General features: G+C 40.5%; 1 protein-coding gene across 1 annotated transcript; it reads left to right on the top strand.

The window, feature by feature from the left end:
- Nucleotides 1-12,166: 12,166 nt before the first annotated feature.
- LOC308258334 (hepatoma-derived growth factor-related protein 3-like) lies at nucleotides 12,167-12,754 on the top strand (the record flags this gene model as incomplete). Its single annotated transcript, XM_080688836.1, has 1 exon — nucleotides 12,167-12,754. One exon carries the CDS (start codon nucleotides 12,167-12,169, stop codon nucleotides 12,752-12,754), a length of 588 nt encoding a protein of 195 aa, XP_080544962.1.
- Between the last annotated feature and the right edge of the window lie 5,525 nt (nucleotides 12,755-18,279).

Genomic DNA, 18,279 nt, shown 5'->3' with positions numbered 1-18,279 from the left:
TCAGTAAAAGACTAATAGCCTTAGCCAAGTAGCCAGCTCTCAGAATCAGAGTAGTGCAGCTAATTTTGATCACCATAGTGCTTGTCCTGTGGACAGCCTGTCCCCTGTGCACCCCTTGGATTGCATCCCAGGTAGAGAGGCTCTGAAGGATGTGAGGCCGTTCCCCTGTGGTCTTGATGAAGCAGGGAGCGCTAGCTCATTGCCCTCAGTGCACTGTGGTCACAGACAGGGGAGGGACATCTCCCCTCCCCCCACACCACTTCCTTAGGCTTTGATGGAGAAGACAAGACTAGGCGATGCTAGATGGGAAGGATCCTTCGGGAACGCACCTCGCGGTGCCATGCCCTGGAGGCCTTTGATGTGACCATCGGTGCCACAGTGGAGCGTGAGAGTCCTGAGCCCTGCGAGGCCACTGACTTCTCTCGGCTGCCAGCCACTCCATTTGGGAACATCACCAGGTCCAGTTTCAACCGTGACAATACCATGGGGCAGCATCCCTGGGCTGCTTTATTGGTCTTATCATCCTGAATTTACTTCAAATGTTTAAAGCGATTAAGACATTTTTCATCATAGTAATACAAATAAGTTTTACTCAACTCTTTAAATACCTTGGCAGGCACATGAAAGCACAAGATGAAATATTTAAATTTCCCAAGATAAGATGAATTCCCAGTTCATAAGAACTATATTGCAACAAGCCCTTTGGAGAGAGAAATCATGAGAGGACCTTGGAATCAAATGCAGCATGCCCTACCGTAGGGCTGGGTAATGAGCGGCACGGGACTTTCATTCTCCCCACCACCAATACGTCTGTCAGGTGATCAGAGGTGCTCTCTGAATCACGGAACAGGTGCAAGAGTCAGGAATAAATATTAAAAATCCAAAATAGAGCACATTTCACTTGCTAGTGTTCAACAGGGAAAGAATTCTAACAGTGGAAATGTGTTAATCCATCTTAAATTTACAGACTATGCAAAAACATATCAATTTTTCTCTCATCTGTAAGGTGGGGCTTATCACTAAATGCATCTTCCTTTCTCTTTTTTATTTTTTTTATTTTTATGTGGAATGTATTACAAATGGCATACATTCAGACTGTGCTTGGTGCCCTCCCCTCCCCCCACTTCCCCCCAACATTGAGTGTCCAGGTTGACCACGCTACATTCATACTTTTACACATATTCGGATGTAGCTCCTCCATTAATCAACCTCAGCCTTCTTCCTCTATCCTTCCATTCTAGTTTTACTGAGGCTTCTCCTCCATCATCTGGAGTCCCTCTGGTATTCCTAATACTCCCTAGTTTGGGCATATTAGAGAGAACATAAGTCCCTACTCTTTGTGTGCCTGGCTGATATCACTTAACATAATGTTCTCCAGATCTTTCCATTTTCTTGCGAAAGACATGAGTTTCTTCTTCTTTATAGCTGAGTAGAATTGCATTGTGTGTATTTCCCATAAGTTTGCAATCTATTTATCTGTTGATGGAGACCTAGGTTGGTTCCATATTTTGCTCATTAAGAATTGTGCTGCTATGAACATGGGTATGCATATGTTACTGTAGTTCTATGATTTTAATCCCTTTAGACAAATACCCAGAAGTGGTATAGCCAGATTATATGGTGGATCTATTCCCAGTTTTCTAAGAGGTAGAATGTCCCTGGACTCAGTCCCTAGTACCACATACAAGAAAAGTAAAAGGAACAAGAAGAAGAAGAAGGAAAAAGAGAAGGAGAAGGCGAAGAAGAAGAAATAATTAAGCCCAAGATAAGTAAAAGAGAGAAATACAAAAAATAAGTAAAATAAAATTAGATGATAATTGTTAAAATCAATAAAAGTTCTTTGAAAAGTTCAATATGATTTTGTATACATAGTTGTATTGATAAAGACAAAAGACACAAACTGCAAATATTAGGAATGAAAGAGGACATTACCATAGATTTTACAGATATTAAAAAGATAATATGAGGCCGGGCATGGTGGTGCACAATTGTAATCCCCGCGCTTGGGAGGCGGAGACAGGAGGATCGCGCAGGTTCGAAGCCAGCCACGCTGGCGTAAGAGACCCTGTTTCAAAAATATAAAATAGGTCTGGGAGTGTAGCTCGGAGGTAGAAGGGCTTCCAGGAACCCCAGAACCACCAAAAAAAAGATAATATTAATAAAATAATATATGAATAATATGAAAAAGATTATATGAATAAAAAATAATATGAATACACTCAACTACATAGATAAAATGGACAGTCTTTTAAAGACACAACTAACCCCAACACTGACTCATAACAAAATAAAAAACCCTAACAGTCCTGTTTTTATTTATTTATTTATTATTATTATTATTATTATTATTATTATTATTATTTTGGTGGTGTTGGAAATGAAACCAGGGCCTCATGCATGCTTTGCCCATGAACTGCCTAGACCCTTAACCAATTAACTTTTGAAACTTGAGCTAGGCATGTTGGCTCACACTTGTAATCCTAGGACTTGGAATGCTAAAACAGGAAGATCACAAGTTCAGCGACAGCCTCAGTAAAGCAGCAAGACTTCCAGCAACTTAGCGAAACCTGTTTCAAACAATAAAATAAAATAAAATAAAAAGGGCTGGGATGTAGCTTGGAGGTAGAATGACCCTGGGTTCAATCCCCAGTACCACACACAGGAAAGAAAGGAAGGAAAGGAAAGGAAAGGAAGGAAGGGAGGGAGGGAAGGAGGGAAGGAGGGAGGGAAAGAAGAAATCTGAAACTTTTCTTTTTTTTTCTTTTTTGTTATACTGGAGGGTGGAACTTAGGGACTTTTCTACCTCTGTATACTCCCAAACCTATTTTATACTTTATTTGGAAACAGGGTCTCACTAAGTTGCTGAGAGCCTCACTAAGTAGCTGAGGCTGGCTTCGAACCTGTGTGATCCTCCTGTCTCAGCCTCCCAAGTGCGGGGATTACAAGTGTGCGCCACCACGCCTGATTTGAAAATTTTATTTTAAGACCTTGCATTTTAAAATTAACACATTCTGCCTGATGCACATCGGTAATTCCAGTACTTGGAGGGCTAAAACAGGAAGATTGCATGTTAAAAAGCTAGCCTCAACAACTTAGACCCACTGCAACCTAACAAGAACCTGTTTCAAGGTAAAAAATAATAATAATAAATAAATAAAATAGGGATGGAAGTGTAGATCAGAGTAGAAAGTGTCTGGGTTAATAAATAAATAATCCCAATCTTTTTTTTTTTTTTTTTTTTTTGTGCAGGTCTGGGGATGGAGCCCAAGGTCATTTGACCTCCAAGCTCCATCCCTGCCCTATTTTTTTGTTCTTTATTTTGAAACAGGGTCACACTAAGTTGCGGAGGGCCTCACTAAGCAGCTGAGGCTGTTCACGAACCACAATTCTCCAGTCTCAGCCTCCCAAATGCTGGGATTACAAGCGTGCGCCACCACGCCCGGCTAATAACCCCAATCTTACCAAAAAAAACCTTGCAAATATACAAGAGAAGAGGATACTTCTTCCATTCATTTTCTGAGGCTGCTATGAGAAATTACCACAAACCAGGTGGCTTCAAACAACTGAAACTAGTTCCCTCACAGCTCTAGAGAACAGAAGTCCAAAGTCAGCCTGACTGAGCTAAAATCAAGATGCCAGCAGAGCCAGGCTCCCTCCAGAGGATCCTCTACTCCTCTGGATTCTGCAGCTTCTTGCTTTCCTTGGCTCTGGCCCTGTCATGCCAATCCATGCCTCTGTGACCCCACTGCCCTCCCTTCTGAGTGCCTCTCTTTTTCTGTCTGTGTGAAAACTCCTTCTGCCTCCTACTTTATATAAGGCCCTGTGTCATTGTGTTTAGGAATGACCTTCATAATTAGGGAGAATCTCATTTCCAAAAGTCGTAACAACAAACTTTTTTCATAAAGGTAGCATTCAAAGGTCCTGGGGATTTAGGGCATGAATGTATCCTTAGAGCCCAGTATTTAACGTAACTACACTTTCCAACTTCTTTTATGAATACAATATAACTGATACCAAAACCATTCCAAGGAAAACAATATCACACATGAATATAGGAACAAAATCCTTAAAAATTCATTAGCAAATTGAATTCTGCAATACATGCAAAGAATAAACATCAAAGTCAAGTAAGTTTTTGTTGTTTTTGGTTGGGGGGAGTGTACTGGGAATTGAACCCACGGGCAATGCACCTCTGAGATAAACCTCCTCCCCCCCACTTTTTTTAAACAAAGTCAAACTATAACTCAGTTAGTTACTGTTTGCAGGTCTCAAACCTGAAATCCTCCTCTGTCAGTCACTCAAGTATGCCACCATGCCCAGCTTCAAGTAAATTTTAGGTCAGAAATGCCAGGTTGATTTAACCCCTGAGAAGGAAGAACATAGCTTATTGTGTTAATACTATAGAGTAGAAAAAAGCTCTAATCAGCTCAATGGGTACAGAAAATGTACTTAACAAAATAAAATACCATTCATGATACAGAAAACTCTAATCAAACTAAAAATTGAGGGAAAGTTCTTCAACCTGATAAAAAAGAATATGTGAAAATCCTACAACTGACATCATACATAATGGGGAAAGACAGCTTCAATAAAGATATTGGAAACTATAAAATATTGCTGAGATAAAATAAACAAAACTTAAATAAATGGATAAACATAACCAGATTTGTGGATTGAAAGAGTCAGCTTTAAGGTGCCAATTCTCAAATTGACCTATAAATTCAATGCAATCACAATCAAAATCCTAGTAGACTCTTATAGAAAATTGCAAATTGATTCTAAAATGTAGTTGAGAGACAAAAGACCTTGAAAAAGCAACATGTTTTAAAAAAAGTTTGGAGACTTACATTGTCTAATCTGAAGTTACTAAAAAGCTATATTATTCAAGACAATATGATAAGTATATGAGCCAACAGAACAGAAGAAAGGCCAGAAATAGACTCATACCTCTCTTTTTTTTACAAAGAGGTCAAGGTAACTCAATAAAGAAAAGGTATTCTTTTTAATATGTGATGCTAGAGAAAGTGAATATTCATATGGAAAAAACAATTTTTGACTCTTACCTCATATCATGCACAAAAAATTAATTTGAATGATATCATAAATCTAACTGTAAAAACTAAAGTACTAGATAATTTTTGTTACCTTTAGTTTTACAAAGATTACTAAATAGGACATGCACATAAAAATACACTGCACTTTGTCAAAATAAAAAGGGAGGCTTTATAAATGATACCATTAATAAAAATAAAGTGCAAATCATAAAAATAAAATTCAAATAAAAAATAAAATGCAAGTCATAAAAATAGAATTTTTATAAAACATTTGATAACGAACTGGAATCCAGAACACCTCAAGAACTGTATAGCAGACCGGTAAGTATATAAACTACAAACTTGATAGAGGAACAAAAGATTAAACAGAGTTCACAAAAGAAAATATACTAATGGCCAATGAGTATATGAAAAGATGGTGAGCATCACTGGTTACCAAAGTAATGAAATTAAAACCATGATATTCCATCCACACACTGGAATAACTAAGATTAAAAGAAAATAACATACTAAGAACTGGTGAGGATTTAAAGCAAATGTTAATTTCAAACATTGGTAGAAAATAATATAGCATATAACCCAGAAATTACATCTTAGCTATCTATCCAAGAGAAATAAAAACATATGTGTGCACATTATAATACTTATAGCATCATTATTAATTATAGACACAAACTGGAAGCAACTTAAATACCTATCAACTGGTAAATGGAATTCTAGTCAATAATAAAAAGGAACAAACTACTTATATACACATGGTACAGATAAATCTTGAAAACATTCTACAAGGGAAAATAAGCCAGACACAAAAGACAACATACTGTGTAATTCTGTTTTTATGTTATTATAGAAAAGACAAAAACTTACAATGACAGAAAGTAAGTCAGTGATTGCCTGAGGCCAAGGAGGGAGTTCGAGATGGACTAAAAGAGTCACAAACGATAAGTGCTAACAACAGAGTGATAGTAGTCCCTATGCTAAATTGTATCCTGGGTTTTAGGCTTTGTGCCAGGAGGAGTTTTCACAGTGTTATATCTATCAAACTGATTGACTACTTGGCTTCCAGTTTAAAATGGTAATTAACTGATGATCCATAGTAAAAATTTGGGGAAAAAAACCATTGTAGCAATGTATCTGGATTATAGTACAATGTACTAACATGTCTTATGCAGATGCCTGCTGCAATTGCAATACTATTTAAAAGCAGATGAATGCCTTTCTTGACCAAATAACCAGGCTTGTGAATGTCAACTCGGCAACTCTGACAGCAGGCTTGGCACGATGGTCACAACAAAACTACAGGCACATAGGAACAAACTACCTACTGGTCCTCATGTTTCTGCAAATGTATCCTTAGCTTCTGACCTGACTATAAAAAACCCAATTCAGTAACTGAGGCCAGTTTCTCTCTGTCTCCTTTAGGTCAGTTAGGATGAGACTTTCAATCCCTGGCCAGGCAATACCCCTTCCAGCCTAAAGCAATGATAAAAGATAGACTTTTCATCCCTCAGCAACCCTTAAGATTAAGGGATTGAAGTCTTGGGGAGGAGGGGGTTTGATATATCATAAAAATAATTAGGTAGGAAGGAGACATAAGGGAGAACAAGGAAAATGTAGCTTTAACATGGAAGCCTGTGACAAGGCCTATTAGACCCAAAAGTCTCTGAGGAATTTACAAGAGACCCTGAGCACTGACGACCATCCTTAGAGAGGTATTTGTTTATCAGATAACATATCACACACACAAAAAAGAGTCTCCTTGGGCACCACTCAAGAGAGCAACCTCCTCAACATTGTTGGCTGTCCTTGACTAGTTTAGAAGGTTACAAGACAGTGCAGGTCAGGACCAGGAGCACCCTAAATCACCTGCAACCACCAGAGATCTTTCTCACTGTGTGTCTGCTGCACCCTTCGTTCCTGTAAAGGAAGAGCTCTGCACTCCCAAAGGGGTACTCTCTCTTTCTCTAGAGATGGTCCACATTCTCCCTTGAATGTGTATTTTCTACTTTCCTAACTAAATAAACCTCTGTCCATCTCTCGGGGGGGGGGGTCGTTGGGTAGGGTGTTAAAAATATTCTCTTTCTTGATTGTAGTGGCTATGTGGATATACATTTGTCCAAACTCCTCAAACTATAAACTTAAAATGAATAAATTTCATTGTGTATAAATTATACCTCAATAGAGCAGTTTAAAAAAAAAAAAAGCCAGGCATGGTGGTACAGCCTGTAATCCCAGTACTCGAAAGGCTAAAACAGGAGGATTGCAGATTTGAGGATCGTCAGCCTCAGCAACATAGCAATACTCTCAGAAACATAGTAAGACCCTGTTTCAAAACAGACAATAAAAAGGTGTGGGGGTATAGCTCAGAGAAATGCCCCCCAAACACACACATGGTTGAAAGTATAACTCAGTAGTAAAATGCTTGCTTTGCATAAGCGAGGCTATGGTTCAATCCCCAGTGCATGCATACATATGTGTACAAAGATGAAGCCAGTTTACTAATAAAAATGGCAATCATTTACTGATAGAATGTAGGTTCTATGATAGGCACTTTACATGCCATTATCTGTAACCTCACAACTTTGCAAAGTAGTTCGTAAATCCACTTTCCATTGGAAAATGAAGTAAAATAAGCTAAGATGCAGAGCAGTACAGTGACTATACAGTCACATAGCTAGTACGTGGCTGAGCCAGTGTTCAAATATAGGCTGGTGTGTTTGGCCTTCCACCCCTACTTCACCAGCCAGACACTACTGGCTTCATTTTAAGATGCCAGAGTGGCCATGGGTGAGGCCTTGTGTAGCACCAGCCTGTAGCCTGTGCCTGACCTGAATGCAGTCAGAATGTTAAGGGTCTTTATCTGCCAGACCGTTTATTGAGACGGGCAGCTGAGGTCATTGAGACAACAGAGGATATTTGTTTTCCAATAATCTCCATTCATTTATTGTCCAAATTCTATGGCCTATGCATCATTTGTTGAAGGAGAAGCTGGCAAGAAGGAATTGTCATGTTGGCATCCTGAAATGTCCCTGAATTCTTGCAGAGATAGACAGAGGCCACTTTGACTCCAGAGTGATGACCAGAGCCTAGCCATTCAACAGAAAGAGCTTCTCCCAGAAGAGCCAGGGGGCCTGCGGCTGTGATTCTGGCCCTGCTGTGATCTCTCCTCAATCCTCCCATGCCAGGAGGGAATCACACTAGAACTGCAACCAGGAAATGGAAAGTCCCACATGATCAGTGTTCACTGTGCGGTTCACACTTCCCATCCATTACCTTACTTACTCAATACAATTAGTCTCGGGTACACACAACTCTCAACTTCATTTCGTAGACACACTGAGATTCAAAGAGATTATGATTTCCATCAGAGCTGAGTGTGGTGGCCAACACCTATATGCTCAGTACTTGGGAGGTTGAGACGGGAGGATCACAGATTCAAGGCCAGCCTCGGCAACTTAGTGAGACCCTGTTTCAAAATAAAAAGGGCTGGGAATATAGCTCAGAGATAAGAATGACCCTAGGTTCAATCTCCAGAACCAAAAAAAAAAAATTTCTATCAGGTGTCAGGGCTCCTCCACATGGCCAAGTATATAAAAGGAAACTGGGCCCCAGTCCTAGGCCAAAGCTATAATACATCATAATGGATTTAAGCCAATCCTGGTGGTTCCTTTTCCCCTTCTCAATCCACAAAACTCATGCTGGAAATTTCATTCCCAGCATCATACATTCATGATGATTGAGTGGTGGAACTTGGAAGACGTCCTGGGGGTGTACGAGCAGGAGCCCGGGCGCTGTCAGGCTGGGTCAGGGTCCACACAGGCTGAGGGCCTGGGAGGCAGGCAAGGCTGACAGGAGACTGGGGAGAGTGTGGATCATGGTCAGTTGTTGGGTGTGACTTCTGGGAAGGCTTCCTAAAAGAACCCGGACTCTCTTCCTCCTGCGTGTCTCCCTGGCACGGAGATGGTTGCCAAAGCTCCTTCCATTTTGCACCATGAGACCAACTGTGGAGAATGACAGGCACTTACCAAAGATGGAAGAGGCCGGGTCCACAGGGCTGCACAGAGCCCCTTCGCTCCTGCAAACACTCATCCTTCTCTTAGTAAAACCTTCTGCTGCCGCCGTGTGCTCTGGTCTCTAAGACCGACGGCCGAATGCACCATCTGAATGATGCACTCACTAAAATCATCTTCTTTTTTACTTATGGATGAATAGAATAATCGAAGCCCTTCCATAAGAGAGGAAAATATGAAGCCGGAGCTTGAGCTTCTGTTTAAAAAGGCAATCGGTTTTAATGCAAGGGTAACTATGGAGCCAATCACTTGGACCTACATGCTTTTGTTTACTCCAGCGCTGTGCTATAAATGCCTTGCGCCGTGCTGATAAGGAAGATGAATTTATGGTCTAGCAAACTAAGCAATTGAAAAACAAACTGCCGGGTAACCAATCCAATTGAGGCAAAGCTTTCAGTGACATAAATTTGACTCTTCTCTTTTCTCCTTCATAGATTTCTCCCCTGCTAGCCTGCAGAGAGATAAGGACCCTCTTTAAAAAATTATTTTACCATAAAAGCCTATCTTTACCCAACTGAAGTATATCTTTCCCTTGTTTATGAAGGCTAGGGTTTATAAAACAATGTTTAAGTTAATAGCGGGAAATCATGAGACATGGCTCATCTCAGTTGAAAGATAATTATATGAATTTAATTTAACGTTAATTGCCACATATATTACCAGCTTAAATTGAACTCGCCAATTTTCTTTCCCATTTCCTGCTTTAAATTGAGTCACTTGTTTTATAATCGCTACACAAATTCTAGTTGAACTCTTGATGTTTTGAGGAGGCCATTACTATGTCCTGAATGTCTGCTACAATTATTTTAACAAGCTCAAATCAAATAAAAATGTACTCGACAAACTCCAAATCTAAGTCAATACCATGCAGAATTCTTCCACAGGACTTTAAATCTGAAAAGAGCAAATCACTCTCACCTCTGCCAAATCCACATGCCCTTAGCAGATGTCTCTAATCAACTGTTATTTTTTTCAGTTGAGCCCTACCCCTAGAGCTTTACAATTCTCAATGCATTGCTCAGGGCAGTCTACACCAAACAACTGACATAGCCTTATTTAATGTACATACATCACGTATTTATGTGTGTGTGTTCACTAGAAATTATTACCTGATCTGTCAAAAACAGCCCTGGTAACCCACCCGTAGTCAGCAACAGTTTCTGTGGAAATAACAATGAACACTGAGCCCAGCTCATAACAGGTTTATGTTTATAAACTCTATGACAGAATCGAAAAGTACCACAATTCTATGCTATTCCTAATATATCTGTACATATATTTTTTTTTTGTTATACTAGGGATAAAACCCAGGGGCTTTCTACCTCTGGGCTACACTCCCAGAGCCATTTTATATTTTATTTGGAAACAGAGCCTCACTAAGTAGCTGAGGCTGGCTTCAGTCCTCCTGTCTCAGCCTCCCAAGTGCTGGGATTACAAGCGTGTGCCACCACCTCAGCTATATCTGTACATAATTGATGTTTGTTCACAAGGTTATTCAAAGAATAACATGCTTATGCTTATAACATCTATATCCAATCACCATATAAAACACTAACTCCAAGCAGCTCAGGCAAGCCTGAAGTTTATCAATGTGGAAATCATTATAATTTTGGATCATTACAATTTTGGATGGAATATTCAGGAAACTGAAAAGGCCATAATTTTGTCAGAGCAAAGAGTTGCCCTTTAAAATAAGACAGATTATAGTCTGGAACCAACCAAACCATAGTTTTATAATACTATAATATGTAATATTATAGTTTTATAACACTGAGATTATAGAATATGAGAGGTTATAAATTGGCATTGTTTCCAGGCAACCAATCATAGGGTCCTGAAACATCCAGAAGCTGTGCACTCTCTCTGTGGTCCTTCCCTGAGCTGCAGGCTGTTGTTGCTTTTGTTTCTTTGAGTGTATAAACTTTCAGGGAAGGACACCATCTAATTGAACAGTGTGTGCTGGGATGTAGACACACAGTTGTAATCTACAGACATATAGGCATTTATCCTTGGATGGAATATAAGGAGTGTAGAAGCCTCTTGAGTTCATTATCATCTGACTGTCTAGCTCCAACCCATTTCACACATCAGCAAACACATCCAAACACACAGGTCAGGACTCACCCAGCGAGCACAGGCCCGCCCAGCTCACAGCATTCTCAGTGTTTCTCCAAGACGACGTCCACACTTTTTCAAAATGAAGTATGAATTCACTAAAAAGTTCCAGTTTCGATTTCATGTGGGCAACTCCATCCTGGAAAGAATTTCCTTTCTCTAATTTGATAGTCATTGAAACCATATATTAAGGAAGCGATTCCTAACTTTGCCAGGAAAAAAGTGGTTAAAGAAGGGGTTTCTCAAACTATGTACAGTCACTCCACATAACCAAGGTTCAGTGAGTGATGGACCACATAGACAAGCATGTAAACAACCGTGCTCCCACAGATTATAATGGAACTGGAAAGTTCTTTCACCTGGTATTGTTGCTCTACCTTTTTTATGTTTAGGTACACAAATACTATGCCCTGTAAGTTTGTAACATAGGAGCCATAAGCTACACCACATAGCCTAGGTGTCCAGGAGGCTTCACTATCGATCTAGGTTTGTGAAAATGTGCTCCATGATGTCCCCACAAGGACAAAATTGCCTAATGACACATTTCTCAAAAGGTGACCTTGAGCCGGGCGTGGTGGCGCAAGCTTGTAATTCCAGCATTCGGGAGGCTGAGACAGGAGGATAGTGGTTCGCGGACAGCCTCAGCTACTTAGTGAGGCCCTCTGCAACTTAGTGAGACCCGGTTTCAAAATAAAGAATAAAAAATAGGGCAGGGGCTGTAGCTCGGAGGTCGAATGCCCCGGGTTCCATTCCCAGATCCACACAAAAAAGAAAGAAGGTAACTTTGTTGTTAAAGTGAGCATGACTGTATATTACCTTGAAAATATGATGATGCACACACACATATATTAAAGATTTGCGGGTCGAGGCCCGCTCCGTCGGCCCGGGGCGGCCCGGCTTCTGCACGGCGACCCGAGCCCGGCCCGCATGGCGCGCCCGCGGCACGGCGAGTACAAAGCGGGCGACCTGGTCTTCGCCAAGATGAAGGGCTACCTGCACTGGCCGGCGCGGATTGATGAACTCCCAGAGGGAGCTGTAAAGCCTCCAGCAAACAAGTATCCTATCTTCTTTTTTGGCACCCATGAAACTGCATTTCTAGGTCCCAAAGACCTTTTCCCATATAAAGAATACAAAGACAAATTTGGGAAGTCAAACAAACGAAAAGGATTTAATGAAGGATTGTGGGAGATAGAAAACAACCCAGGAGTCAAGTTCACTGGATACCAGGCAATTCAACAGCAGAGCTCTTCAGAAACCGAAGGCGAAGGTGGAAATACCGCAGATGCGAGCAGTGAGGAAGAAGGTGATAGAGTAGAAGAAGATGGAAAAGGAAAAAGGAAAAATGAGAAAGGAGGCTCAAAGCGGAAAAAGTCATATGCATCAAAGAAATCCTCTAAACAGTCCCGGAAATCTCCAGGAGATGAAGATGATAAAGACTGTAAAGAAGAGGAAAACAAAAGCAGCTCCGAGGGGGGAGATGCTGGCAATGACACAAGAAACACAACTTCAGACTAGCAGAAAACCAGTGAAGGGACCTAACTACCATAATGAATGCTGCATATTAAGAGAAACCCAAGAAGGTTAAATGTTTGGTTGTCTAATATTCTTGGATTTGATATGAACCGACACATAGTCCTTGCTGTCATTGATAGAACCCCAGTTTGTATGTACATTATTCACATTCCTTTTTGTTCTTTTGGGAAAAAAGGACATTTTAACCTTTTTTAAAAGGTTATTGATTTAGCCGGGTGTGGTGGCGCACGCTTGTAATCCCCGCGCTTGGGAGGCGGAGACAGGAGGATAGCGCAGGTTCGAAGCCAGCCACGTGCTGGCTTAGGAGACCCTGTTTCCAAAATGAAAATGTAAAAATAGGTCTTGGAGTGTAGCCCCGAGGTGGAAGAGCTTCCAGGAACCCCAGTACCACACACACACAAAAAAAAGTTATTGATTTAATTTCATGTTATTTGGTTGCATGAAGTTGCCCTTGACCACTAAGAATTATCAAGATTTTTGCACAGACTTATACATGTCTCGGATCCTTTTATCAAGGCAGTTATGTTCATCATTTTCCTGCCTTTATGCCACTATCACCAAACACTTGGTTCAATATTAGCATTATTTTAGGTGACTACTCAACATAATGCTTAAGGTTGGGATTTCTTCTCTTTGACAGAACCCAGAAAGCAATTCCTAGATACATAATATTGGTATATTGAAGATGAAACTGAAATCATTCTTCAGTTTTGAGGCCATGTATAAAGTTTAACCATATTGTACAATATCTATTCTGTATTAGCAATAGCTATTTGACAGCTTAAATTTCTCAAAACTCATGTTGTTATATATACAAACTAAGTTTCTATATGTGAAGTTAGTGAGTCTTTGTGTTACTCCAAAATAAGGCAATGATTTATTTTTTCCCCAATGCCAGTACAATTTGAGCTAATCACTCAAGGTGGACACTTTACATTTTAAGGCTGAAATTAGCAAAAGCCGTGTGAGAAATCAGACAAAGCACTGACCTTTAAGTATAGACTTTTAAAATGAACTATTTTCTTTTGGAGCTAGAATTAGAATAGTTAATATTCACCCACAAACCATTTTTATGTGTACATTATTGTTGCTGTTGTGATAATTGAGAGTTTTATTTAGTTTTATGCCAGCTTATATTGTGAGAACACATTTAGTCAGTTTGCGTTTTATCAATCCTGTTATGCTTGTCCTTGGAGCATCTTTTGTGTATTCGAGGTTTGTAGTTGAAAAGTTTACTGTTAAAAAAAAAAAACAAAAAAGTGTATTGTTTCTAAAGAATAAATTTATTGGAATGTGAAAAAAAAAGATTTGCATGTGTGATACAATATACACAAGCACATATTATAAATAATCATACTCTATATTTGTTTATATTATATATGCATGTGGCTTTATAAGGTTATTTGAGCTTTTAAAAAAGTGAACACAGCTTTTTGGGTTGTTTTTTTTTCCACATTAGAAGGCATTCAGTCGGAGACTTCCGGGAAGATGGCGACGGAGCAAAACGGGGCTTACGAGCCCCACTAACAACCAATCTTTATTACCACAAAATCAGCGCCTTTCATAGCCAGAAAACACCATCAGCAGAGAAACAAAAAATGTAATTTTAAAGGACAGAGAAAAAGAGGGCTGGAAAAACAAGACACCAGAAACCAGACCGCAGTGCTGCAGCCGGAGCCACGGCGTGAAGCGGCGGGCGCCATTTTGCCTTGCAGCACCAGGCTACAGAGAGGAAAGGAACTCATAATGGAGCTCAGAAACCAGAGAGGAGATACGCCGGCCTCACGCCCGAGAACGTGGCAGCAGCGCCTTACTGCTGGCGGCAGCGGCAAGTTCACCGCACGGCACCAGACCAACACACTCAACAGCCCACCAAGCTCCAGAGAGGAGCGGCGGACAGCGAGCCGAGGTGAGCCGCTGCAGAACAGCCGAGCAGGATTCGGCAGATTTCTCGGCGCAGAGAGCAGCTAAAGCTCCCAGGGGCTGGGCTCAGCGCACCCTGCAGGGACTCAGAGTGGAGTTCAAAAACAGAAAAGAAATACGCCAGCCTTACGGCCAAGGGCATGGCAGCGGCGCCATATTGCTACCGGCAGCAGCAGCAGCGAATTCACCGAGTCCACTACAGCTCCATCTGTGCACTCAACAGTGAGTCAAATTGCGGCCCCTAGAGGAGAAATCCCAGTACTGTACTCCCAGGGACTTGACCCAGTGGGGGAGTGGTGGCAGAGATATTACACCATAGTAGAATGCCCAACCTGGCACCCCCCATGGTCTAAAGCAGCCTCGATTGACTCCCTGGGTCTGAGACTCTGCGATACAACCCAGTAAAGGAGTAGTGGGGGCTGAGATACCACAGACTCGAGATCCACAGCACCTTAAGTGAAGTCGTAGTGACCTAGGGAAGAACCCAGAGAAGGCACAAACTTCCGAAATCATGGGAAAGAGGAATAACAATGGAGCAATGAATGCCCACAATCCCACAACATCAGAACCTGATAAAACAGAAATTCAGAGATTTATAGAAGATCAAATCAGGAAAATAACTGTAGAAATAATAGAGGTGTTTCGAAAAGAATTCAGAGAGAGCCAAAGAGAGATAAAGGATGCAATTAATGAAGTAAAGGCCTCAATTCAAATTACAAACAACCGATTAGACCACATGGAGAATAGAATCTCGCTCCTAGAAGATGATCATTCAAAAAATGAACGCATAGTTTCTAATTTAGAAAAAAATATCCGACAGCAGGAATCTGATATTGAAGAAATATGGGCCCATTTTAAGAGAGCTAACCTAAGAATAATTGGAATAGAGGAGAGAGAAAAAGGTGAAACCAAAGAGATCAACAATCTCTTCAAGGAAGTAATAGCAGAAAATTTTCCAAACATAGAGCAAGAGGTTGATACACAGGTCCGGGAAACTTATAGAACCCCTGTTAGAGAGGATCAGAGAAGAGGATCCCCACGCCACATAATTGTCAAAATGACCAATGTGGAAGCCAAGCAGAAAATCTTAAAGGCAACAAAAACAAAGGGCCAAGTGACATTCAGAGGCAAACCAATTAGAATCACTCCAGACTTCCCAAACCAAGTCATCAGAGCCAGAAGGGCTTGGAGTAACATATTCCAAACTCTGAAAGAAAACAACTTCCAGCCAAAAATTTCCTACCCAGCAAAACTTTCTATCAAATTAGATGGGGAAATAAGAAACTTCCACGACAAACAGAAACTGAAGGAATTTATGTCTTCAAAACCAGCGCTAGAGAAAATACTCAAAGATTAACTACAAAGAAGAAATAGGTAACACTCACCAGAACCAGAGAAACAAGATTTTTCATCCAACAGACAACTAAGATTGGTTATCTGTGGAGATTCATTATTTATGTTAGTCTTTTACCTATCTCTAAATTGTATTGTTTGCTTTTATTGTTGCTAATTTTTAGGATTTCTAGTTGGAATATTAATATACCTTCAGATATAGCATTTGGAAATATTTTATCCCATTCTATCAGTAACTTTTAACTCTGTTTACATTGTCTTTGGATATACAATATTTTTTTATTTTTTAGGGAGTTTGTATACCCTTTTGTTGCCTGTCCATTGAAATCATATCCAAGAGATCACTGCCAATTTCAATGTTGTGAGGTTTTATGACTCAGATTTTCTTCTAAAAGTTTATAGTCTTAAGATTTATATTTAGGTCTTTTATCTATTTTGAGTTAATATTTGTATATGTGTTAGGTAAGGGTCCAATTTTATTCTTTTTCATGTAATTATTATTTTTCAACAATATTTAGTTAAAAGATTATTATTTCCTCCACCAAATGTTCGTGGAAACCTTGTCAAAAATAACTTGACAATATATGGAAGAATTTATCTCTAAGCTTTTATTTAACTCCAATAGGTTATATATCTGCCTTTAGAACAGTACTACACTGTTTCAATTATTGTAGCTTTATATGGTTTGAAATCAGAAAATATACATCTTCTAGCTTTGTTCTTGTTCGAGATTGTTTTGGGTATCTGGAGTCCATATTCCATATTAGGATAGATTTTTTCTGAAAAATAAATAAATGTATGATAGCTTCACCTAAAAAAAAAGAAAAGAAAAAAATATTCTCTGGTAAGAAAGAAAGCAAAAAGAAATATTGAACTGTTATCGTTTAGTCATCAAAAGCTTGGTATCAGACAAATGAAACTGTTTTGTGAGATTATCATCGTTAATATTGGATAAATTGCTATAAAATTAGATATCAACCACTAAGCCAAGCATGGGAAGGAGGGATGGGGAGGGAACGGGGTGGGAATGGGTAGGGGCTAACTGGGTGATGTGTGCATGTATGTCTACAAAAGTATTTTCTTTATACCATTATGATGTATGAATACATTGCACCAATAAAAAAATAAATTAAAAAAAGAAGGCATTCAGTCCACCCCAGGATAAGGCTGACCCTCTCTAGGACAAAGTGAAAACCTCTTGCCTAAAAAAAACCACACACACACAAGCTGGGCATGGTGGTACACGCTTGTAATCCCAGTATTGGGGAGGCTGAGACAGGAGGATCGCAGTTCACGGACAGTCTCAGATACTTAGTGAGGCCCTCTGCAAACTAGTTAGACTCTGTTTCAAAATAAAGAATATAAAATAGGGCTGGGGGTGTAGCTCAGAGGTAGAATGTCCCTGGGTTCCAACCCCAGTACCACACACACACAAAAAAAAAAAAAAACATGGACTGAGCCCCAATGATCACTCAGCCTTTATGTGGGTTGAATTGGCCCTCCCTCCCTCCCAGAGACACTGCATGAAAAGCTTTTGCCCCACTCTGAGGCTACCCCTTGGGTGCCACATCACAGATCTCACAGGAGAGTCCTGTATACCCCCACAGAGTGACAGCGAGGAACCCTGCATTTGTGTCTTTAGATTGGCAGGGACCAGTGGCTCACCCAACCCTACTGGGGCCATTGCTCCTCCCTCAGCTGGAGAGACCAGGGCCTAACCCGAACCCACGCTATTACTAGCACTTGGGACCTGGTTACAGAGCACAGGAGAAAGGCTCGCTTCAAGTCCTTGTTTAGGCCGAAGCCAGTCTAGAAAAGGAAGCCTTGCTCTCAGGGTGTCCGCTCGGCATTGTTTGGTCCTCATGTCCATACTAGTCCTGACTCTTGGAAAGGTGGTGTGTATAAGCCAAGCTGACTGGCATTTGGTATTGCCTCCTCCTGCCATGGAATGAATCAGATGAGTGTTTCTGATACGGAAGATCCCGTTATGGTGAGGTAAGGGGTTTGATAGCACTTCTCACCCCGGAGAAAGCAAAAGGGCTTCTCCAGTCAGCCCTCGGGGCACTGCTAAGACACTCCTTACAGAAGATAGGGCAGGAAGGCAGAGGACTTGAGCCTCTCCATTGGAAGTGTGGCTGTGACATTCTTAAGCCCTCTTCCCTTGGTAGGAACTAACTGCCTTTGGGTGCTATTAATTTATGCATCACTCTCTGCAGAGACATCCTCAAGTA

This window comes from Muscardinus avellanarius (genome assembly GCF_963383645.1).
Source record: "Muscardinus avellanarius genome assembly, chromosome: 2".
In the NCBI taxonomy this organism is placed as follows: Eukaryota; Metazoa; Chordata; class Mammalia; order Rodentia; family Gliridae; genus Muscardinus; species Muscardinus avellanarius.
This window is presented reverse-complemented; position numbering and strand designations above follow the sequence as displayed.